The sequence below is a fragment of the Populus alba genome, chromosome 18 (genome assembly GCF_005239225.2).
Source record: "Populus alba chromosome 18, ASM523922v2, whole genome shotgun sequence".
Classification (NCBI taxonomy): Eukaryota; Viridiplantae; Streptophyta; class Magnoliopsida; order Malpighiales; family Salicaceae; genus Populus; species Populus alba.
In genome coordinates, this window is record NC_133301.1 from 8718858 (window position 1) to 8744891 (window position 26034).

The 26034-nt window shown below is 30.8% G+C and overlaps 2 protein-coding genes across 2 annotated transcripts; one reads left to right on the forward strand and one right to left on the reverse strand.

Moving 5' to 3' along the window:
* Positions 1-5527: 5527 nt before the first annotated feature.
* Positions 5528-9821, reverse strand: LOC118054185 (uncharacterized). Its single transcript, XM_035065670.2, has 6 exons — positions 9380-9821; positions 9190-9275; positions 8939-9085; positions 6816-6939; positions 6077-6363; positions 5528-5952 (listed from the first exon to the last, which is right to left on the reverse strand). Exons 1-6 carry the CDS (start codon positions 9570-9572, stop codon positions 5860-5862), a joined length of 930 nt encoding a protein of 309 aa, XP_034921561.1. The 5' UTR covers positions 9573-9821; the 3' UTR covers positions 5528-5859.
* A 10532-nt stretch (positions 9822-20353) lies between these two features.
* Positions 20354-24837, forward strand: LOC118054186 (uncharacterized). The gene is made up of 8 exons (XM_035065671.2): positions 20354-20799; positions 21952-22089; positions 22181-22249; positions 22329-22400; positions 22818-22900; positions 22980-23111; positions 23297-23510; positions 24551-24837. Exons 1-8 carry the CDS (start codon positions 20410-20412, stop codon positions 24593-24595), a joined length of 1143 nt encoding a protein of 380 aa, XP_034921562.1. The 5' UTR covers positions 20354-20409; the 3' UTR covers positions 24596-24837.
* The last annotated feature ends 1197 nt before the right edge of the window (positions 24838-26034 follow it).

Here is a 26034-nt window from a genome sequence, read left to right on the forward strand (position 1 = left end):
TGAATTTTGTTATTTACTTTCTTTTGACTTGTGGACTTTCTATTTGGCAAGAATCCTTTTTCTAAAAGGATGTGGCTCCTTATTTTGAGAATTTTTTACTTCCACAATAATTTTTAATGAGCTGAAACATGATTTTCACGGGTAGCAATGATTCATTAATGCTCCAGAACCCATATCTTATAAGGATTCCTTATTCATCCTAGCTACATAAGGAAAGAAAGGTTAGTGCTATTTAATGATAGATTATTTATTTTTATTATTTTCTTTCATGTTTGTGCTTAATTAAAACTTTGTTTTTAGCTAGGATTCAAAGTTTGTTTGAATCAAGTTATTGGTTTTTCAATTGAGGGTTTTGGGTCATTTTTGTATGCGGGTCAGTTCAGCCCATAAGGGTAGAGCAATTAGGGTTAATTTTTCAAGAACTATTTAAACTCATGTAACCAAAATTGCAGCAGCCATTGATAAATATTACTTCTGAATTTTTTAACGTGTGAGGGTGATTCTTGCATTCTTCAGTTCTTGAATGAATTGAATCTGACTTATCAAAGATTAACTGGCTTCATGGTGTTACTCTACTTCATTCCAATAGTGTTGATGCCTTGGGGTAGGTTTTCATTGTGTCACACTCCAATTAGACATTTTTCGGCTTTTCGAGATCAAATTATAATCTTGATTGTGAGTTGCATAACCACGTGATCACGAGATTTGTATCAGTTAGTATCAGAGCTAAGCTCCAAAACTAGGTCATATCCTTCTCTTATTTTTATTTTTTTTTGTGTTCCTTTAAGTTTTTTAATGTTTGCGTCGTTCATCTTCTTGTTCTTTGTGTCCGCGTCATCTAAGCAAAAAAAAAGTTATTTTTTTTCTTGTTACTATCTCTAATCACATCAGAAGAATATATATATATATATATATATATATATATATATATATATATATAGAGAGAGAGAGAGAGAGAGAGAGATTAGATGAAATTTGAAGGATGATTCAATTTTGCCGTATAAACACAACTCTTAGTGAACAAAAGCAAACACCTCAGAATCAATTGAAATTTCATATTCTATTTATTGGGGGTGAGATTGCATCATATATCAAATTTGGGCTTATTTTGATATCTTTTACTTGAGGTTTTAATTCGAGATTCAATTATGCCGCAAAAACACAACTCTTAGTAAAATATAAAAAAATCACCTCAAAATCAATTGCAACTTCATATTTTTTCTATTGGAGGTGAGATCACGACATTTATAAAATTTGGGCTTATCTTGATATCATTTGCTTGAGATTTTAATTTGAGGTTCAATTCTACCGTAGAAACACTACTCTTAGTGAACCATAAGCGAACCACCTTAGAATCAATTGAAAATTCATATTCTGTGTATTAGGGGTGAGATAACATCATATATTTAATTTGGTCTTGTTTGAATATCGGTTTGTTGAGTTTTTAATTGGAGATTCAATTATGCCGCAAACTGATCATACAAGGGGTTTTGATACCTATACATAATAGAACAACCTATAAACTGAGATTTGTTGTTTTCTTGGTATCTAAATACTATTTATTAAACTTAAGATCATTTGAATATCATTTTTTTTAGGTTCCAGAATCAAGTTTTGTCTTGTCGTAATAGGTCTGTTTTGCGTTATCTTTCAAAACTTGTTTTGTTTCTGTTGAATTTGTTCCTGCCAGTATATTATCATCATATTTGGGATATTTGGTTGTTGTTTGAGTCATTTTCATCACTTTCATATTTGTTTGTTTTCGATCAGTTTTGGTCCAAATAAAAGGCAGATTTGTAATTTCAAGTCTAAATCATTGCTCTTCCTGTTGTAAACTCTATTCTTATTATGTCTTCATCTTCTTTTATTTTTCCTATTTGTGTCATGTATTCAGCAAAAAGAGAGGGAATGAATGAGGATTCTAGCTCAAGGATGCGAAAAACTAAGCCATGACTTATGGGGTTTAGAACAAGAAGTTGATAAGTGTCGAAGATTATTCTATGATCTTCAAGCTTAATGGAAAAAGGAGGTACAATGCTAAAAAAATAAAAGACGAAGGAGAGCCTTTGTTGTTATCATTCAAAAATATGTACGCAAGTAGTTAGTACGACATGCTTATCTGAAATTCTTGTTAGTCACTACAGTATTGTTGGAGAAAGGTGTTAACAATAAGGAAATTTTAAAGGCTTAAACAAGAGGCTAATGAAGTCGCTACTAATCATATTCAAGATTCAAGGGTGAATCTTGAATCTTGAAAAGGGAGGGAATGATACTATTTTGCCTTGTGATAAGACCCTAGGGCGGAGCTAGAATTATTTATTGGATGGGGCCAAAATTAATATAATAAGATATAATATTTCTTTTAATTTATTGTACATGAGTTGTAAAACAAAACCTATATAATTTAGTTTTATTCAAATAACTTACTACAAACATATAATGATCTTATTATAATGTAAAAGGTTTGGAGCAATACCAAATTGAGTCAAAGTAATGAAGTTAATTTCATCTTCATAATTAATCCATCTCTTTAATGTTGTTGGTCTTTATATCTATCAAATATAAACATACAAAGTATATAAGAAACATTAGCTAAAGCGAAGCATTATTTATGTTTGATAAACTTTGAAACAAAGAAAAAAATAATAAAGAATGATTCTTACATATTTATTTTAATTGTGCTCGTTGTTCTTTAATAAAATAGATATCATTAATTATCATATCAATTGTGAATCTTTCAGCAATTTCTTTTTCTATATAGAAATCAAATAATTTACAAGAAAATCATCTTCCATCCGATTGCGAAGTCTTGTTTTAACAATCTTTATCACTGAAAAAGTTTGTTTAGTGGTTGTTGTCAAAACAGGAAAAGTCAAAATAAGTCGAATCAACCTGTCAACTAGCGGATAAATTGTTGATTTTTCTGTTTCAACCAATTTTTGACATAAATCAACAATCAATGACATGTTCTTTAACTTTGAATGATTGGGTACATGATTGGATGACATGTTCTAAAATCAAAACATATATTGTGAGAAAAAAATGATAATTTTGGTGGCTCTGCTTAAAACAAAACATAAAAAAATCTAAGCATAATCAAAATAAACCAATAAAATATATCTAATTAATTAGAAAAAAATCATCATAACAAGAATTCAAAAAAATAATTGGTAGAACTAGCAGATTTGAGAAAACAAAATGAGAAAAAATGGTAGAACTGTATATATATATATATATATATATATATATATAAACATCATCAAATTATTAACAAACATCTCAAAATTAAAAAAAATATTTAAATTTTAAATTTAAGTTACCTTGTTTTATTTGATGAAAGATAAATTAATTAGTGACTCTACTTCAATCTTATTGTAAAAAAATTTTACTCATGATTTGTGTTTTTATTTGTGTTTTTATCGGCTGCAAGATTTATATTAAGGCTACACAAGGTAATGACCTTATTTTTTTTTTTTTTCACGTCGGTCAAGAGTAAATAAAAATTCAAAAGTAAGGTTACATTTAATTACTGTAATAAGGCCACCTTTTTAAAATAAAAAAATTATATCAATCAAATTTTGCATGTCATTTTCATTTTATTTTAACATAAAAATAAATTAAAATTATTATAAATGACTTGGAAAATAATTTTTGTGTGTGTGTGTATCTTGGTCAATTAAAGGAACCATACATGGAATGCAACCACCTAGAAGACAGAACAAACACAAAGATAAAAACTAAAAGGCAAACTTGTTTGGCAAGATTGCAAGCACGATCTGGAGAGTTAACACCTCCAGCTCACACTTAATTACCTAATGAAAATTTTAAAATGTCTTAGAGGGGTCCGGGCCCCTGCGTACCCTCCTGCCTCTGCCCCTGATACGACCCAAGCAAGGTCAAATTCAGATTTTGGCGTAAACTTTTCTACCATCCAGCATAACTCCAAGTCTAACTATTAGATCGAGTTGAAACTTTACTAAAAGATTCCAGAGGTATTTGTCTATATTGGGGTAAATTTTCAAGTGAATCAGAGTTCGGAAAGGACTTGCAATATAGGTTAAAACATGCTGAACAAATTTTGTTATTTACTTCCTTTTGACATGTAAACTTTCGATTTAGCAAGGATCTTTTTTCTAAAGGGATATGACAGCTTGTTTTGTGAATTTTTTAGTTCCATAAAAATCTTTAATGAGCTGAAACATAATTTTCAAGGGTAGCAATGATTAATTAATGTTCTAGAATCCTGATTTTATAAGAATTCTTATTCATCCTAGCTACATAAGGAAAGAAGAGTTGATGCTATTTAATGACATATTAATTATTTTTATTATTTTCTTTCATATTTGGGCTTAATTAAAACTTTGTTTTGAGTTAGGATTCAAGACTTGTTTGGATTAGATTATAAGCTTTTCAGTTGTGGGTTCTTAGTTCAGTTTTGTATGTGGATCAGTTCAGTCCACAAGGATAAATCTATTAGGGTTACTTTTTCAAGAACTATTTAAATTCATGTAACCAAAATTTTAGTAGCCATTGATGAATATTACTTCTAAATTTTTTAGTTTTAACATTTGAGAGTGATTCTTGTATTTTTCAGTTCTTAAACGAACTGAATCTAACTTATTAAAGATTCACTAACTTCATGGCGTCATTCTACTGCATTTCAATAATGTTGGTGTCTTGTGGCAGGTTTTCATTGTATCACTCCTATCAAATCTTTTTCGGCTTTCCTGAATCAAATCTCAATCTTGATTGCGGGTTGCGTGACCACGTAATAACGAGGTTCATATCATATAATATAGTCTTGTTTAGAGCATGAGTCTTCAATAAAATACCTAACCATAAATTGAAGATTATACTAGGATTTACTTGTATCAATAAAAAATGAATCTAGCTTGTATTATGATTTAATAAACAAATAAATATATTTGACTGATAACAATATATGTAATATATGTACAAGATTGGAATTACTTATATCAACGGTTTTATATCAACCAATGGCAGACGTGTACTATTATAGGTCTTCGTTGTCTAATTCACCACTAACACGCCATAGAACTGCACATGGACACACCCTTACATTTCCGTGTAGTCACAAACATGGCTGTTGTGCTGTGTATAAATTATAGTCGGAGGAACAGACAGTGCTGGTAACCGATTCAAAGTGGGTTCCGTCAACCACGTCAGATTTTCCAATTTCAAAGTTCCGGCACGCCCGGCAGCTCTGTTCTGCTTTTGTCCCATATTTGTACTCTTCAACTCTGTCAAAAATCCTTCAGAGTTCAGTCCTGACTGGGGTAAAAATTCTAAAACGTTGGGGTAGTTGTTTACGGCGAATCCCAACCTGCGATGCTAATAAATCTCTTTCTAATTACTTTCCACTCATCGGACGGATAACCACAGGGAATCCAGATCATGCCTGTTCACTGAATTAAGTAATAACTACTTCAAGATGACAAACCCCCCACCACAGCCATTTGTTCGAGCACACAGAACCCACATATACAGAACTGTAGTAAGAACGGGGTTTAATCCCTTCAGGAAACCATGCATATTTATATAACACAAAGAAATGAGGAATTCATGTCATTCAATTGTTCGACAAAGGCTGAACAAGCACAAATGTATGTACAAGCATATAATGGTGGGTGACCTCCAGTCAGCTTTGCACAACTCTCAGCGTTTGGGGTGAGCTGCAACTATATGCTCTTTCTTAGCTTTGTTCAAGTTTTAGGGAACAAATACACATTATAGGGTAGCTTTTTTATTATTTTTTTCTTTCCAGACACAAAATGTAGCGTGTAACTCCTGTTTGATTAGATTCATTCCATATGTTTTGTAAATTTCCTCTCCTTGTCATTATAAAAGCTTAACCATTTTCAGACGTTCTTCATGTTCAGGGTCCAATTTCGCTGGAGAATAAGAGCCATGTAGATCCTCCACTATGTACTCCTACAAAATTTTAGAGCAGTTGAAGAAGACAGTTAAGCCCTTTTAAGATCTTACCACACTTGATTCTATCAACCAATTCAGGCAAGAATGAAGCAGAAGCAAACAGCAAGGATTCAGAGCTTACCTTTGTAAGCTCCCTCTTAATGAGGATGTGGTAATGCCTCTGCCAAATTTTTTGAATGGCCATTGTGGCAGCAAGGAAGCCATAAGCGATTCCCAGAATGGCAAAGAGGATGACAAAAACCACAGCCAGTGCAAAGCATGCCTCCATGGAAGCAGGGAAACAGTCTAGAATTCCCCATCCATAACAGCAGTTCTGGCAGCCAGCCATCCCTGGATCATTACTATTGAGAGAGGAACAATGTAATATGAGGCCAAAAAATCCAAGAAGCACAAAGAAGGCCAGTACTCCTGTTACAATTCATGTACACAAAGCACAGACGAAAATGGTTAGAAGTAGCCAATACCCTGGATATCAATGCAGCAAATGAAACTCAGAGCACTAAACTTAAAAAACCAAAATCAAACTTCAGCAGCAAGAGCAATCAGAATTCTTAACTAAAGAGTATATTTCTACTCATAAAATCTGTCCTCCCAGCAATCTATGTATATTTCATTTTTATAACCTTGGATATCAAATAAAATATAAATGCTTTAAAATTATTGAAATTGAAAGATGCTGCTTAAATAGCATTTAAATCAATACATGTCAGCACTGGAGACTCGGATTAAAAATTTGATCCTAGCAATAAGTCAGCAGAATGACACTTCATCCCCTGAAGTAGTTGGAGTTAATTACAAGTTAAATAGCAAAGCAAAAGGAAAAGGAAAAACAAAAAAAACAGCGAAACCATGAGCATTACCTATGCAATAATAAAATGGTATAGGATGCTTGGACAGTATACGATCCCATCCATCACTAAACGAATTCCTAAAGGTCCCATCTTTGTCCATAAGGTATGCAAAACCACCCATTGCAGCAATGACCTGAAAGAAAGATTTTCTCACATTAAAATCGTACATATAGGTTTCATTTGGTGAATTAGATGATGCAGCATAGTAAATTGAGAGAGGCAGATTTGTAATTTCAAGAAATTTCCTGCAAGGAGGATATTGCTAGCTATTTAGGAATACAGAGTACCTTTAACTAGAAGATTTAGGTAGTGTTTGCTTTGCCTTGTTTGGTTAAATTGAAAATAATAAAAGGAATGGCCATAAAAAAACTAGGTGAACCAAAGAAGGCCCTTAGTTTCTATAGTGGAGGATTTGGATAACACTTGTGTTGATGCTTTCCAGTTTATAGAGAATTGGAGAATTAGAAAACACACATTTTTAAGAAAACAGTTTTCAATTAGAAAACGCTTTTTCTTCTTTCCTAGAAAATTTTTCTACCAAACTGTGAAGTTTGGTTTCTCTTAACTGGTCGAATAGGAATACTTGTGTTTCTTATTTAAGAATCCAAGTCTAATTAGGAACAGCAATAAATCAAGCATATAAATATAATTGAAGCGTTTTGATTTTAGCATGACAGATTTATGTTGAAGAAAGTGAAGCTTTTTGCTAAATTGTGTATGAGGATTTCAATCCAGGAGGGAGTCCTAAACCCTTTAGTGGGAGGCCAAAAGTTTATTTCTGTTTTTTTTTTTTTAATTATTATTTTCCATCTCTTTATTTCAATTCTTAAAGCCTTAAAACTTCATATTCTACAACCTAACCTAATAAGCAACCAACTACAAATATTCCTCTAGACTTGCCCTACATCAACGGCATCAGGTCCTGGTTACTCCACTATGTTCTCACATGAGATTCTATAGAAGAATCTTAACCAGGTACAAGCAGGATGAGTTACTGTGTGAGATTGCATGGCTAATTGATGATCCAGCAACTCATGTGGAAATTTCTGCACTGCAAAGGAGAGGCAGCCACTGAAGCCATCAAAACAACAGGCAATGATACAAAGACAGTATTATGCATCCTGATTTGAGTAAACAGCAAGTCCAAAAAAACCTACAAATTGTCCCCCACAACTTATTCCACATCCAAAAAAAGCAAAGACAACAAGTAGAAGACTCTAACCTACAAGCATCAAAGGTACATCAACAACTATGTGGGTCAGTGCAAGAACAAGAAAAACTAGAGCAAAATGTAGGAAAAGCTACAAACTAATCAAAATTTTAAAATCTGCAATTTGAAGCTTGCAAGGTTTCTCTTTACCAGTCAAATAGGCAAATTTTTCTTTTCTTATTTAAGAATCCAAGTCTGATTAGGAATAGGAATAACTCAAACCTATAAATAAGTGCAGCTTTTTGCTAAATTCTTGGAGAGAGTGAGCCTCTCAATCTAGGAGCAAGTCCTAAACCTTTGAGCGTGAGGCTAGAAGATTATTTTGTTTTTCCTCAATTTCTTTGCTTTCAGATTTTTTTTTCAATTATGAAAGTAGTAAGACTTCAGATTCTACAACCTAACCTGATAAATATACAACTACAAATTTCCCCTAAACTTGTCCAGCATCAATACGTTTACGAGGTACTCCATCATTTACTCTTCTTTTCTACAACTCCTGGGTTGGAATAAATAAAGAGTAGCAAATAAAATAGTTTAATTACAGAATTCAAGTTACTTGTTAGTCCAAAAACACGTAATCAGTGCTTCTGTACAGCAATGTCCAAAGTCTATTTACATGGGACATCAAATTGTTAAGCTTGAGCCAACCAGAAAGAAATGGCCCTTGAAAATTGGTGCACACCGTTTATCTCAAGGGAAATAATCATCCAGGAATTGTAATAAAATATGGTCAGCCGCTTTTCTTTTTAATGAAATGGACGAAAAGAGGCTACTGGGATTATTTACCGGTTAGGAAATGCATGGGCTTTGAACATAAAATAGCAAAAGGAATGAAGAAGATAGGCTTGCCATTGCATAAAAGTAGTATACAGAAGATAAATAGGAATGACAAGGAAGTAAAGAGGGAAGTAAGATCACTCACAATTTGTACAGCAAAGAATACAAAGACAATATCCCTTGTAACAAAAAGTCTGAATTTCATTTTGCGCCAGGAGTTGTCCTCCAACGAAGCAACTCGAAGATGAAATTGAGCTTTACAAGTTGTGCAATGAGAGAAAGCAAATCCTTCCTGTTTAGGTTGTCATTCATCATCGAGTAAATATCAGCTACTAAATCCAAAACCCCAAAAAGAAAATTAAAGGAGTAGCAGTTATAGCACCAGAATTACTTGACCTTAACTGAGCGCCAATGATCAAGGCATGAACGATGAACAAACTGCTGGGTTCCTTTGCACATGCATGGAGATATCAATTCATCACCTATAAAATAAAAAACAAACATGATTCATGAATTCCTTTTTCCTTTGTTCTTTTCTTATAAGTCATGAATTCATAATTAATAATTTACAAGAAAGAAACGTTGCCTGGTTCGCAGTCGGTTTCGAGACAAATACGGCAACAAGGAACAGAAACGTTTTCAATATCATCATTGTTGACGGTGATTTCTTGAGTGGAACCTGCATCAGCCTGATTCTGTAGCAGAGGATCAGAATCACTGTGACTCTCACCGCTCCTCCCTAATTCTAGCTGCTGCTGCTGCAGTTCAACCCCTTTCATTGACTCAAACCCTAACACAGAATTCACAATTTCCAAACAAAATAACAATATCCTCTACTTGCCGATGGAAACTATCGGAATGAAGAAATAAAATATACGAAATTATATTTATTCAAACAAAGTTTCTAAGTTCTTATTTGGTGTTTTCAGAACCCAAACGAAGACCTGGTAATCTGGCGACCAAAAAAATATTCTTTTCTTCACGTCTTTTCCTTTTATTAAAATTAAAAGTTAAAAAAGTAAAAGTGTTTTGCCGTAAACTTCACACACTCACAAAAACTTGTATTTTTTTATTATTGTTATTATTGTTAAAGAGGCACATCATTATATGCTTTAGTCCCTAGATGTTTTAAAGTTTATATTCCAATCATAAAACTTTATTTTATTCTAATTAAAGTCCCTAGAAGTTGATAGAGAAAACAAAGAGTAGTAAAAAAAAAAAAAAAAAAGAGTACAGAATGCTTTTGATTTGTCGCCTTTCAGCTAAAAAAAAAGATTGAGCTTGACATAAATAAATTGTTTTAAAGAAAAAGGTTAACGGAAGGTAATTTGTGTTTTAAATCATGCCCAAAAAAATAGAACAAAATTCAATAAGTTTATTTTGATTTGATTTAATTTTGAATTTTTAAATTGATTAGTGTGTATTTTAAGGTACAAGATTATGAATGTTATTAAGATGGGTTGTTTTATGTTTTTAAGTGAAAACATGTTGAAATATGAGTTTTTGAAATCTACAAACATTGATCTTGATTTTTCGATCATTGGAGTTAGCTAGAAATTATTGTAGAGATGACACATCATCTACCTTGGTGGATGAAGATTCATCTATTCCTTAAAAAAAAAAATGTGTGCTATCTAGGTCATATGTTTATTTCTAAACTAAACATACATCTAAAGTACAATGATTATTCATCTTAAATAGAGAAAGAGAGTTGAAATCATGATTCAAAATAATCGACTGAGCTACAAAAGTCTTTGATTGACCAGGAGTGTTGAAGGAGTAGTCAACCGATTGACCAAGCAATAAAAAGTCACGATCGATCAACAAATTTGAATGCATGCATAATCATAAAGATATAGTCTTATTTAGAATAAGAGACCTCAACAAAATAACTAATCAAAAGTAAGAGATTAAACTATGATTCAATAGTCTATCAATAGGAGATAATTTTAGCTTGTATTAAGATCAAATAAGTCTTTTTATCTTATATCAATATGTATATAAAGCAGACCTAAATCCGAGATCTACAATTCCAAATATGACCCAATTACTGAACAATGTTCCAATTTGGACTACACCAACATCTCTTTTCTAAGTTTGGCCCTTTATTTGTCCTTTCAATTTCAGTATTTAAACTCATCAATCAATCCTTTTATTTATATGATAGGCGTGCATTTAAGATGAACATTTACCGTAAATTAAAGGTATTTTATATTATTAAATATGTTATTATAAAACATGTTTTAGTTAAGGAGTTATTGATACTTCAAGTGCGGAATAATGATATAAAACCTTGATAAAAATACACTTTTAAGTATTAATTAATGCCCTTACTAAATGGTCAAAGAAAGGTGTTTTGAACATATTGGAAAATAAATTAATCATTTTTTCCCAATAGTGGGTGATCAACCTGAGCGGCCTTCTCTCGCCACCTCTAAGTATACTCCTAAATAATTTTTTTTCCTTCCCCATCATTAAATGACCAGATCTGTCTGGAATGAAATCTATATTAAACTTGTATTGTTTCACAAATTCTCTTATCAAGTCTATCCACCCTTGGATCTTAGTATTATTGAGCCTCATATACTAGGCCAGTGCAACATCACTAAGGTTATCTGGAAAAAAGTTGGATAAGTAATTTCTTATCATGGACCACTTGATTCATTTTATTGTAGTAGACCTTGAGGTGCATTAGCAGGCATTGCGTTCTCATTTACTTGACAAATTTAGGCACTCAAAAGTCTTTTGGAAATGACATTTGGTACTAAGCATATTTTAGTTTCTTACAATAGGTCATAGAGATTAGACCCTTCAATCACCTTCATTTTTTCTTCTAATTATATCCATTTGTCATAAAGCCATATACATAAGATTCTTTTGAACGTTTTTATTTAGCTAAACCAACTACGACAGATAGCCTTATAGGGTAAACAAATGGGATGTATGAGAGGCCCATGAATTGGTTTTTTAAAGATGTTCTACCGAGGCCAAAATTTTATTGTGGAAAGGGAGTCATAGTTGCTTGATGAAGAGTTACTACTATTTGAGTAACTAGAGCTTCCACAAACCTCATTTTTAATGCTTGCTCAAGTAGGTTGGTTAGCCTTGCTACATCTCCTTTAAAGCTTTTCATTTTTTTTATGATGTTCAACTTCTAAACATGCATGCCTCTTGTTCTCAATTAGCTTAATTTTGGATCTTGTGTGATAAATTCATTTGAATTGGGACCTATATTTCACTCCTGCAAATGAATACATGACATGTAAAACTCTAAAATGTATATATGTTGATGCTTATGTATGTTTATGTTGGATGTGAATTTGCTTCTTTGAACTTGATTCCCAACTTCTATTTTGTTGATTTTAGATAAGATTTCTGATTCTAGCTGATTGTTATAAGGAAATACTTTGCCAGGTTCTTATCATGATTAAATTTCAAACACATTAAATAAGAGAAAATCTTAAATGCAACTCTTCTACTACATATAATAAAAGGAGTTTGTATTTTTTTAATAAATCAAAAATGGAAAAGCCAAAAAAACCTATACATCCCTACTTATAGAAAGCATTGCCTTAATTTGCTATATTTCTAATAAAAGTGGTGGTTGCATCCAAGTGCTCTTAGTATTTTATGACATCATTTCCAACTCTTGTGTAGCATGCTATTACAATCTCTCAGCCTGACGTGCTACTTGCTCAACCTACCTTATCATTTATCTTATCTTGTCATGGAATAAAGTGTTATCAATGACTAGGACACCATTACTGGAAGTTAAAGCTTTATTGTTTCTTTCAAGCATTCATACTATTTTTCTAGATATGTTGCTATTTTTTAGAAAGATGCTAGTAGTAACAAGAGATAGAGATATGAAGGAGCTTAACTAGCTATAATTTTTATAGCTGGTAGGCTAATCATCATTATTATCTAGTTGGTTCATTAAGATATGTTTTAAGCGTATCTCTAAGCTATTTTAGAGTTTTTTTTAAACTAGAGTTGTTATTGATACATGTGTCAGGATGCTCAAAGTTATTCAATTATACATATCCCTAAAAGCAAAAACTTTGATAGTAATTTTTTTTTTATTATGGCCTTAACATGTTAGATAAAATAGAAAAGCAACAAAATGACTACTTTGATAAAAAGAAAAAATATGACAGCACTATTATGCACACCTAAAATAACCAATCTTTATAACACATGTGTCATGATTGACATTTAGAAAATATCAAAGCTATCAAATCTGGTTTGGCCATAGCCTAACTAAAGGCTCATGTCACAAATTGTTTTGGTTGACCTGGATCAATAAAATAATATCATTTTATTTTTTAAAAAAATCAAAATAATATCATTTTAAAATAAAATCAAACATGATTCTGACTTATTGACTCCAACATGACTTCTTTTTTTTAAAAAAAAAAAAAAACTCTAAATTCATATTAACTCGCTGAACCTATTAATATTTTATAACTATGGAAAAAAGTGTCTTATATAGAAAAACCTTGAACGCAATTGGCCAAAATATCAAGTGGATATTAAGACGTCAACCATTCAAATGTGATCAATGAATTTCATGATTTTCATTATGAGCTTATGATTTTCTACAATATTCTTTGAAACACCAACATATGCATTACTGATTTGTTTGCAACCTATATTGGAAAAAGGTTTTATGCCCTAATTAGTATAGAATTTTGTATACTTCTTCCAGTTGGATTCTTTGTAAATAGTTCTAATTAAGGAATTTTTTTTAAGAATTGATTTTTAGAGTTCTTTGTTAGTTTAAATAGATTCCTTATTGAACAAATAATTTTTGAATTATAAATTAGTTTTAAATTATATATTAATATTTAAGAAGAGCTATATTTATTTATTTTTATTTGTCTCACATCACACAAAATTCAATATCACTTTAATAAAAAGTTTTCTCAAACGCAAAACTTTGCAAATTATTCTTTTGTATTTAACTCTATTTTTTTTCTAGCAATATACATATTTAAGTTTATTGTTTATAATTATTTATCTCTTTCATTATATATATATATATATATATATATATATATATATTGTTTTTCTTTAAAAGTTTTAGTTATTATTTTATTTAATATTTTTCGTAACATACAACTTATCTGTTTTTTAGTCTTTAATTATGAGCTATTGTTTTATACAAATATCTTGGTTTATTTACAACTTTTTTGTTCAACTTATAATGTTTACTTGAACTATTTTGGTTCTAGATACCGTATAATCTATATTTGGTTTGATTGTGAGGTAGTCGTCACCTCTTCAAAAATTTAAATTTAGGTTCTAATAAAAAGGGGTTTTATTATTTATTTCATTGTTTATGCAGAAAAAGGTAGATTGTGGACAACTATTGTGCACATGATTGGTCCTTTTTTTTGTGCTTTGACAATTATTCATTTTGATCACTTATTTTTTTTTGTTTTATCATTCTATATTATTGTCACATGATTTAATTCCTGGTCATTCCTTTTATACCATGTTAGACATCGTATTTGTAGTGTTAAGAAATGCTTTGATTTTGAATTGATGCTTGATTTTGCAGAGAAGGATTTAGATTCAATGTGTAAAAGAATCAAAACATAAAAACAAAGAGACAATCTTTTTTTTTCCTTTGTTGCTTATGAGGCGTAGTAAATCACACTTTGATCCCTAAATTTTTAAACTTTTTCCCTGTATTTTTAGGGTTTAACTTTTCAATTCAAAACTTTATTTATTTTATGTTTTAGTCTCTAAAATTTAAAAAGAGAGAAGAAGTTGCTGAAAAATAAAGAAAATAAGAGAAAGTGATTGGTTGGCAATATTCTAGCAACAAAAAAAAAATTATTTTGGTGATGATTGGTTGCTCTTTATAAGAAATGTGTCATTAATGTATTTTTAAGCTTTCATTTCATTCAAAAACATAGATTGGGGTTAATGGAGATTTTTTTTTTCATTTTAATTTTGTGTTTTTGACAAAGTTAGTAGTGTTTTATGGTTAGAAATAGGTTTATTAAACTACATTGGTATTTATTAGGTGTTTTAAGTGAAAATAGATTGTAAAGTTCTTTTTTTATTTTTATCTAAAAAACCTAGCTTGAATTTTTGACCAACTCTTCAATGGTCGAAAACTAAACTAGCATAGTTTCATTAAAAAAAAAAAAAAGAATTGAAGATGTTTTGTCTTTCCTCAAACATAAAAAAAATAATAATAAAGGAGGCCAAATACACAAGCCTAACCTTGTAGGCCCACATGAGATAGACCTTCCTTTTAGGCCAAATGCATGTGATTGATCTTTTTAGGCCTAGGTGTGTGACCTTTTCTATGCCTTTTCCCTTTTATTTTTATTATAATACACTATAAATAAAATACCCAATAAAATATTTAAATTAGTGCTCAATTTTAGCATAGTTCTTAAATAATGTTATGGGTTTTTATAGAAATATTAATAATTTCCTTTTCAGTTATTACTAATATATTAACTTGTGCTCCGTAGTGGGTTAATATTATTTTTTTTAATGTCAAAAAAATATTAAAAGTTTAGAGAATGTGTTAAGCACCCAAGAACCTTGGGTCTGATAACTATATTGCACTTACGTATTTTGGATTTGGCAGTCATGCTGAACCAAGAGCCTTGTGTCTAGTATGAAACATGGTTTGCCAAACCCAAGAAGCTTGGGCCTAAGGCGCTTGAGCCTGGCGTGAGTGTTAGACCCAAGGCTCTTGGCCCTGGAATGGTTGTCAGCCCAAATACCTTAGACCTAACGTGTTTTCCAGACCCAAATAGCTTGGGTCTGGCATGGTTATCAGACCCAAGTGACTTGGGTCTAACAAAAACATCAGGCGCAAGCTATTTTTTTATTTTTTTAGGCTAAAAATGGTATTATACTCTACATGAAAATTGAAAAAACCTAAAATACTGTTTTTCAGCAGCTTATCCTTTTTTTTTTTGGGCAAAGAAGTATTTTTATTATTATAAGTATTGTGAAAAGCTAAAAAAGCCCATGGTCAATAGTTCTAATTTTTGTTGACTCTAAGGGTAAACGAGTACTTTAACTGTGTTATAAATTGAAAAAGATACATACACCCTCAAATAATTTTCTAATAACCACTAAGCTAGATGAAAAGACTCAAATACTCTTAAACCAAAGGTTTAAATTTAAGTCAATGGAGGGTAAAAGGGTAAGGTTTGACAACCATGCCAGACCCAAGATTTTTGGGTCTCGCAATCATGCCGACCCAAGCGGCTTGGGTATGGAAGTCATGCCAAACCCAAATGCTTTAGGTTTGGCAATCATATTGAACCAAGCAACTTGGGTATGAAAGTCATGTCAAACTCAAGCAAACAATAAATAACGAGAGGATAATTATGCACTTTAGTTGTCAGTAAAGAGAAAGGAAAGAAAAAAATATAACACAATCGATCACTAGCTGCAATCCAATCATGACATGTACACACGCACCGCACTATGTGGAAAAAAGGATGGCCGTGCATCTAGTGAGACGACAAATGACCAGATTTAACCACTGAAAAGTGTCTCACCTGTAACCTTAATGGCGCGGCCGTCGGCCACTTCCTGCGACGTGTGGAACACGCGCTAATAGTTTTTTGATTAAAAAATATAACATGAAAAATATAAAAACATCCTTTATGGTCCTCTTAATTACACAACATACCTGTGTAATTTCATTGTCGTGATCTATAATAATTTGTGTTTAGAGTTACAGTGAAATCCACACGTCATTTAGCTTTCTTTATAATATGTCTACTATGAAATTGTTCTTCAATATTCAATGACGATAAAATTCATGTTTCTTTTATTTTTAATAGATTTTTTACATGGTTTTATCTTTAATTGTTATTTTTTGCTTTCAATATCATATAAAATATTAAGTTATTATTTTAATATTTTTTTATTAAAACTTGCTTTTTGAGATCATGATAATATTTTATTAAAAAAAAAAACAATGTTTCCAATTAAAAAAGATACTTTCTGTAAGGCCCGACCCACTTGCAAAATATTATCCGCTATGGCTCAGCCCAACCTGACTTCTACGCCTCACGGTTTTGTTCCTGGTAGCCCACATGCCCCAAAACACTTCTTACAAGGTTAGGTACCAACTGTCTTAATATGACCTGGTTTTGGACAATCTTCTTTCAATGTGGGATATTATACTTGCAGTCAAATAATAAATAAATTTATTGACAAAAAAATAAAGTATAGATTTGATAAATATAATTTTCCTCCTTATTTCAAATGATTGAAAATTTTAGCAAACCTTTATTTCAGTTGTTGCTGCTTTTTATATTTTTTTAAAAAAATTTGATGTTAATAAAATGTTATGTTGTTGTTTTTAAGAAGATTGGAGTTTTTTGATAATGATATTATCAGTTACTTTAATGCATAGTTATGTAACAACCATATTTATATATTTTTTTTTTAATAATTTGCTCATTAATATTGAATAAGAATACAATATTTATTTTCTTAAAAAAATTTCATTAAAATTTTTATATATTTGTTTTTAAGTTTATTGTTTCATATATTTTCATATAGATGTGTAAAAATAATTGATTCATATGTTTTTAATTGAATTTTTCTTTCACAATCTTAATAAGTTTTTCTCTTAGAAAACAATATTTCTCATAAAAAAACATGTTTTTATCAAAATAAAAAATATGTTAATAAGAAAATTAGGCTTATTATTAAAGATATATGTTTATTCCTTTTTATTTCAAGTGTTATAGTTTTTTAAATATTTTTTATGTTTGATTTTGCTTTTTATTCAATAAACGTGAATAACAAAAACATTTTGTTGTCAAAACAAAAAAGTTACATTAGTAAAAAAACACCAATTTTCATTAAAAAAAATATTTCTCCATAATTTTATTCGTGTACAAATGTTTATTTTTTATTTTTAATTGCCTTTTTTTTCAGTTAATTGTTTTATTCCCGAGACTTTATTCATAATTATTAACTTAAAGAATCCTATTAAAATGTAAATGGACTACAACGAATCCTACTGAATTTTAATTTGACTTCAACTAATTATTTTCGTTGATAATTATTATAATTGTTAATTAACCTACTAAGTTAAGGAATTCGATTAGAATTTAAATTGAAAGTAATCCTATTGGAATTTAAATTGACTACATCTAATTTACTAAGAAATCCTATTAAATTTAAATTAACTTCAACTAATGATTTTCATTTATAATTATTAATTAACATACTAAGTTAAGTAATTTTATTGTAATTTAATTTGACTACAACTAATTATCTTCATTAATAATTATTATAATTATTAACTAACCTAATAATTAAGGAGTTCTATTAAAATTTAAATGGACTACTATTAAGAATAAAATGACATCATTAAAACCAATTGTTTTGATTTGTATAGGATAAATATTATTTAAAATTTTAAATTGAATTGAAAAAAAAAACAAATTATATTTCAATAGAATATGTTATTCCCAACAACATAACATATTGAATATATTATTCCCAACAACAATATAACCCATTAAATATGTTATTTTCAGAGGAAAAAAATCAGAATGGAGTACACGCAATTGGCTAGAACTTTATATTAGGTTTCTCTTTGTAGTATCACTATTTCATATCTAATGTCTGGCACGCATTATTTCATGTCTGTATATATGTCAAGTGAAGTTTCCAAGTGAAATATAAGTCCCTCTAAACCCAATTGCCTTTTAAAGTCTACAAAACAGACTTGGAAAGAAGCAAATATAGCTTGAAAATTCTAGCCGAATTGCTATAGCAAAATTGTTTTTTGACTCTTGATTAAAAAATGGAAGCCTTGGTTGTGTGGGTAGTTTAGTCTTTTTTAGAAATCCATTATTGGTTATTAAACAATTGTCCGGAGTTATGTTGGTTTTTTTTTTTTTTCCATATATTTTGCATATTGAAATAACAAATATACCTCCAAGTTCAACAACATCCAAAACTATTGAGTAATAGTTATTTGGTCTTTTAAAAAACTTTAAAATAGTAATATTGTTTATTTATTCCCAAGGTGAAAAAAAAAAAAAAAAAAAACAAAGTTGCTGAACAAGAATTGTTTTGATTTTTCAAATAAAGAATACATTATAAATATATTTTTACTCTTAGAAAAGACAAAAAAAAAAAAGCACAAATCTAGGGACATCTGTGTCATTTCACACATTGTTTTTATAATTCTCGAGCTCATGGAGGGCTTTTTAATATTTTTAACTTGGAATGATATTTTTTTTTATTTGAAAATGTTGTTGGCGTATGCTCATGACATGCCAACGCGTGGGTGGTGTCTACATCCTCTAAGTAGCACTTGCAATATCATCAAATGGTCAAACCATCCCTTCTTAATGATGTTGCATGTGGCAGCAGATGATGGATTGTTTGTTGCTAGTAGTTGTTATATATATATATATCTTTTAGAAAAAGTACATGTCTATCATTTTTTTCTTTTGATTTTTCAATTTCAAATTTTATATTTTTTTATTGCTTAATTTTATCCTTAGCACTTTTATATATTTTTTTATGTTTTTAATTTAATACTTAAATTACAATTTATCATATATTATTTTTTTTAAAAAAATTGGTTATTATTCTTTTAATTTTTTTCATGGTTTTTTTTATTAAAATTTTTTTATTTTTCAATTTCATCTTTCAATTAAAATTTATATTATTTTATTTGTTTTTTCAATTTAGCCCTCATTCCTTTTTTTTTTCTTTTGTTAAAGTTCTTTTTTATTTTCAATTTAACCCTCCAATATAAATTTCTTTATGTCCTCTAATTTATTTTTTTATTTTAATTTTTACCCTCATTCTTTTAATTATAATTTTTTGTGATTGATTTTTTTTTTCATCTTTCAGTGTTTAATTTGTTGAAAATTAGACTTTGTGATTTTTTTCATTTATGATGCTTCTAATCTAATAATAGGGGTAACAAGTTTTTAATAAAAAAAATAATATTGGTTTGTGGTTATCTTTAATTTCTTCTTTTTTATTGCAGTCTCATGATCTAGGTAATGAGTTATACAAACGTTTTTTGAATAAAGGTTTTTTTAAAAAGAAATTGTTTTAAATGTATTGAATTTTTGAATATTTGTTTTTATTTTATATTAATGAGCTTTATTTTATAAAAAAAAATATTTATTTTGAAATAATATTTCGAATATGTTCGACTTTGTATAATATTTTATTTTATTTAGTTAGTTTCATATTTTTTTCTATTTATATTTTTTCTATTAATTTTAATAAATAAATTAAATAGACATAAATGAGTAAATATTTATTGTGGAGGTTCAAATATCTTGATTTACATTTATTTTTTAATTTTTCTAGTTTTGTTTAGTATTATTATCAACTATTTATTTATTTATATAAATAATTATTAATATATTTAATTAGATGCTTGCATAAACTTTTTAATTTATATTTAAAAAAAATTTATATAAAAAAACATATTAAAATAGCTTCTATATCCCATTTTTTGTTTTTTAAAAATTATTATCCAAGACGAAGCATGGATATAGAATATAATAAGTCACAAGTGTATCAAGACTCAAACCACGCCACGTATATCCAAGAAGCTCACAAGGAGAGCAACAAATGGCCACCACTCAACTTTCCCTCCAAATCCTCCGCCCTCTACCGGCCGCCAGTCAAACCTGTGGGCGACAGAGCTACGGTTTCCAATCAAGAAATTCAGCCATCAGAACTCGGAAAAACTTGAAATGGGCCCTCAGGCTAAGCCTGGTTGACCAGAACCAGCCACAGTCACAATCAAGAGGCGTGGACGTGAAACAGCTGGTGGACTTCTTGTATGATGATCTTCCACATCTCTTCGATGATCAGGGAATTGACCGGACGGCGTATGATGAGCGTGTGAAATTCAGGGACCCCATCACTAAGCATGATAGTATAAGTGGGTATCTTTTTAACATTACTCTTTTGAAGAATCTCTTCAGGCCCCAGTTCTTCTTGCATTGGGTCAAACAGGTTTGTAGCTCTAATAATAATAATTACTTACTGGATTTTTTTTTCTTTTTGTTAAAATTGGGTTTGCAAAGCCAATGAAAACTGCACTTTGGAATGCTCTAAGGACCCCGAAACTTGCTTCAGCCGTTCTACTTTAGTGCTTTTAAGTCTGATCAGCTACCAAGCACTTTTTTGTAGAAAAACCACACATTAGGAGAAGACTGCTAGCTCACACCACTGTCTTCAGTGTCAGTACATAGAAGCATACCTCCACCAACACATTGCACTTTGCACTTCTACAATCATATCAGTTCTAGAGTGAAGCTGGTTCCAATTGCCATTTTTTATGACAGTAGAAACTTCAGCATTTGTTTGAAGAATTATTCAAATTTTAGCCTCTGGCCTTGTTTGTTAAATAATACACAATAGGGATGCTGCCAACAGTTCCACCATAAGAAAGTGAGCTTGCAATTGCCAATATTTGTAGTGTTCAATTTGATCCCAAACGGATTTTCTCATCTTTCAAATTTTAGCCTTCTTGGTACCGATAATCCTTGCTGTTTTGGTAAATTTAACCTGTCACAAGAGACTTTGATCACCTTAAAGCTGAATCTTCCTCTCTTGACGTAGGAAACTTCTGTACTGTATGGGATGGATTTAGGGATGGAAAAGATACGCAATGGAAGAACTAAAAAATGACCATCTTTGCATGTTTCCATTATGCCGCCCTATATTACATTACATGCTACTAATTGTATCATAGTGATATGCCAATCTAATAATAAGACATTTGTTTGATGCTTATGGCTGTGAAAGCAAAGTAATGTCTGGCCAACTGATGACTCCATCAAAAATTCGTAGTATAGGTAAGACAATTTTGCTTTTCTTCAAATAACTAGAAGTCTCTAATGATGACTGATTTAGCTGCTGGGTTTTAGTTGCTACATTTCTTACTTTCTACAATTTTTATGAGGTTTGGTTTCTGTTTCAAGCTCTTAATTAGAATACTAACAAGCCTTTAGCGTATTTTGAAATCAGTAGAGAACAATATTAATTTTAATAATAAGATGGAAAGACAACTTCATCTTATTGACAATTCTGAATATTGCAAAGGTTCGTCTGGCTCTGGCCAGGCTCTCGATTTTGCTTGGTTAATTGATCCAGTTGCTATAGACAGGAACTTATGAGATAACTACAAGGTGGACTATGGTGATGAAGTTCATGCTTTTGCCATGGAAACCAGAATTAGTGTTCACAGGAACCTCTATCATGGGCATCAATCCACAGACAGGAAAGTTTAGCAGCCATCTGGTAAAGTCCACCTCTCTTGCTAGTGTAAAAATGATAAATTATGAGACACCCACAAAAATACCAGTGATTTTTTTTCCTATTTAATTTGCAGGACTTCTGGGATTCCATAGGGAATAATAACTATTTTTCTCTTGAAGGTTTGTGGAATGTAGTTAAGCAGGTATATGCTCTTTACTTCTTTAAATTTCCATTAGAGTCATACTTAGGTTCCAATTCTTATTGAGGTCTTACTTTTACAGTTGAGAATTTACAAGACTCCTGACTTAGAAACACCCAGATATCAGATACTGAAAAGGACTGCAAATTATGAGGTCAGTCTGCCTTTTTTGTGAGAAACCATTTCTTTGATTATGGATTATGCTTTTAGTAATGATTTGCATCAAGTAAAATTTTAAGGGAATTATGGTTACCCGATGAAAAGAAAATGCAATGGGATGCTATTAAGTTCCAAAAAGAATAGTTACAACATCATCTCAAGAGCACAGCCAGATACATCCTCAGCAAGTCATAATTTAATGTCAAGGCAGTAAGATGTGCATCAAGATTACGTGGCCTGTGAGGAGCAACTAAATGAAAGATTGATGTGGTAATGCACTAGGAAAATCGAAATATTTAAGCAGGAAAATGTTAAATTGGCAATTCTGGCACTGAATTCTGTTACTTTTATTTTTCAGCAATTTGCATACCCTGTTAAGTTAGCACTGGTTATCATCAAAATAATTCTGCAGGTACGGAAGTACAGCCCATTCATAGTGGTAGAAGCAAATGGAGATAAGTTGTCTGGGTCAAATGGATTTAACGATGTTACTGGGTGGGTATCTATCATGATCCAATTCAATTACATAATATATCCTGTTTTCATAACTATTCTAATATGGATATCATTGTAGGTATATTTTTGGAAAGAATTCCACGATGGAGAAAATACCAATGACTACTCCCGTGTTCACTCAAGCAACTGACGCCGGATTGTCCAAAGTATCCATCCAAATAGTTCTTCCTCTGGAGAAAGATTTAAGCAGGCGAGTCTCATCAGCTCTTCTGGGCTTTAAAATTCAAAACTAAAACTTTTAGAAATGGATTCAGATGATGGCAAGCTTTAATTATCGGTGATTTTTATTACATGTTTTCAGATTGAAGGGGATACATTTGAGGATAATATTATATTCAATAGTGATCAATACTAAATTTTTGTCTTTTTGAACAGCTTACCAAATCCTAATCAAGAGACAATTAGCATAAGAAGGGTGGAAGGAGGCATTGCTGCGGTAGATAAATTCAGTGGGAAACCAACTGAGGCTATTGTTTATCAGAAAGAGAAAGCACTGCGATCATGTCTTCTTAAAGATGGCCTTAAGCCTAAGATGGGTTGTTTGCTCGCTCGCTATAATGATCCTGGCCGAACATGGGAATTCATAATGGTATGGCATAGTTCACAATTGTTCTGAGTTTGTTTCAACTATTTCTTTAGTTCCCCTGTTCCCCTCAGTCCTACTTTTTTTCTTGGAATCCGAGGTCAGACATCACAAGGTTAATAATTAACTAATGCTTCTTCTGAGTGAATAGAAAAAATGGAATAACATTAATGGCAGGGGTTGTATACCCTGACATATTTACTTGAAGCAGATGAATATGAAATAATAATAATAGGGAATTCTAGTAGCTGCACCCTGGAACTGTTTTATACTCTAGATTTTATCTCTCAAAAGCTGTGTGTAACCAGTAAATCTACATTTGACAGAACCTCCACCTAGAATTTATCGGTGTTTCTTTTCTGAGAATACCACTCTTTGTTTCCTGATTTCTAGTCAACTTCAAAATCTATGAGTGGAAATCACCCCCTTCCCAGCCCCCCTTCCCTCATTGGGACTTTGCGTAGTTGCCTTCATGTTAGTGGTCAAAATCAACCACATAGTTAAAGTGCAGTTTTCAACATTTAAGCCAGTTATCAAGAGTCTCACATTACGATGTTCTGTTAGCAATATTTTAGAGTGCAAGTGTGGAGACCTAAACTTGAAACTAAGGTTTTCATTCAGTCTTAACTTTGTTGCCTATCACCATGGATGGCGGACAAACAATGTTTTATATCCTTGAAGTAGTTGGAATTACGAAATCTTTGCTACAGAATTACTTTTGCCTGCTACTTTCTTGCCTCTTCCTTTCCTTTTCTTTATTATTACACTTCCTTTTTGCTCTCCAGCTAAATAAACTTGCTTATCTCTTTTACACTTCGTATTCTTTCGTTTTTCTGCTATATATGTTCTGCAATGTGCCCAGCTCTCGTGTATTGTTGCTTCATTTGATCAACCGCGTTAGCTCTAACTGCATCTTCCTTGGCAATGGTGGATGCGAGTTTCTTATGCTAATGTTGCAGACTGTTATAATATGAGCCAGTGACATGTTTTCCACTTTCACCCAAACCACTGACGCAGTCTCTCTTTTGATATTGGTTGCATTGAAGAGGAACGAAGTGCTAATATGGCTTGAAGAATTCTCGCTGGAATAGAGCTACAACCATAGCTGCCATTTACTCTCTGGTTGTCATCCTCCCCCATCAGAGCGTGCTAGTTTTGCGAAGTTGTGGACAAATATCATTGGAGGCATACAAAAGCTATGATAGAAAGCTTTAAAAAGACGAATTCTTGTATCTAAACAGGTTTCCTGGTGTAAGAGACAGCAGAATGGTGCAAAAGAATTCTGCAATTAATTCCACTTGGTTGGAAATAGGAGTTCTCTTGTTCATTTTCAGTCGCTGTCAATAAATTCTTTTCTCAAATAGTTGGAGCTAGTTAGATGCCAACGTTTTGCCATGGAAAATAAATGTTTCGGCAATGCTATTAAATCTAAGTACAGGTGTGGCCACTCGCTAGCATGGCCTTTATTTGGAATTAAATGGATTAATTATCACATAGTTGACTTGATGGAGGCATTTATAACTCGGTTAAAATCTACCTTGATTTTTTTATTAAAAAAATTAAATCGATGCCAATCTAAATTTTGAATCGTATCAATCCACTTTATCTGTCATTTAAGTTATGAATGTGACTAGATTTATATATATATATATATAGAATTGCATTGCTGGGGAATGTTGCTGTGTATATATATATATTGAATTGCATTGCTGGGGAATGTTGCTGTGTTGTTCCCCCCAACATGATTAACCAACTAATGTACTATTTTTGAAATTATTTTATCGATTAAGCTACAAGGTTTCACATTTTGTGAATTAGAATGATACTAATTTACATGCCCGCATCACGCAAACTTCTTATTTTTTTACCTACACCAAAAAATATTTAAATGGTAAAGAATTATTTGATATTGTTATTAAAATTAACATGACAAAACAACCTTGAAATCTTTCGATCTATTTTATTATCTAGCCTGAGTTAAAAATTAAATCAAGTAAGAGTTGACCTGGCATAACCTAGTCACCTTGACCGGTGTAATTTTAACCTAATGATCGGTAAAAAAAATTTAATGATAAAAACAAGGAAAAAAATATGAAATTGATCAAAAAAAACTTTTTAACCTGACTTTTTTTCTAACTTGAATTTAAAATTAAATTGTGAGATATCTAATATAATCTAATTGATTTGGTTACTTTAAGGTAACCTAAGAAATTATTAAAAATAGTAGAGGGATTAAATTAACCAAAAAAAGAGAAATAGAAAAACAAAAAAAGAAACTTTCTTAATATAGTAGGTAATGAAGAATCCTCTTTCAACATTATTGTTATGTTTGCTATTCATTAAGTTTTAAAAACTTACAATAAAGGTTAACTTTAAAAGATATAGCTTAATTGTTTAGATTTTAAGTATTTTTTAAGAGCCATTAAAAATTTATATGGTTATTAACTTTATAATCTGTGAAATTAGTTAAGATGCACACAAACTAGCTCAAATACTCACACCAATAATAATAATAATAATGAAAAACCTA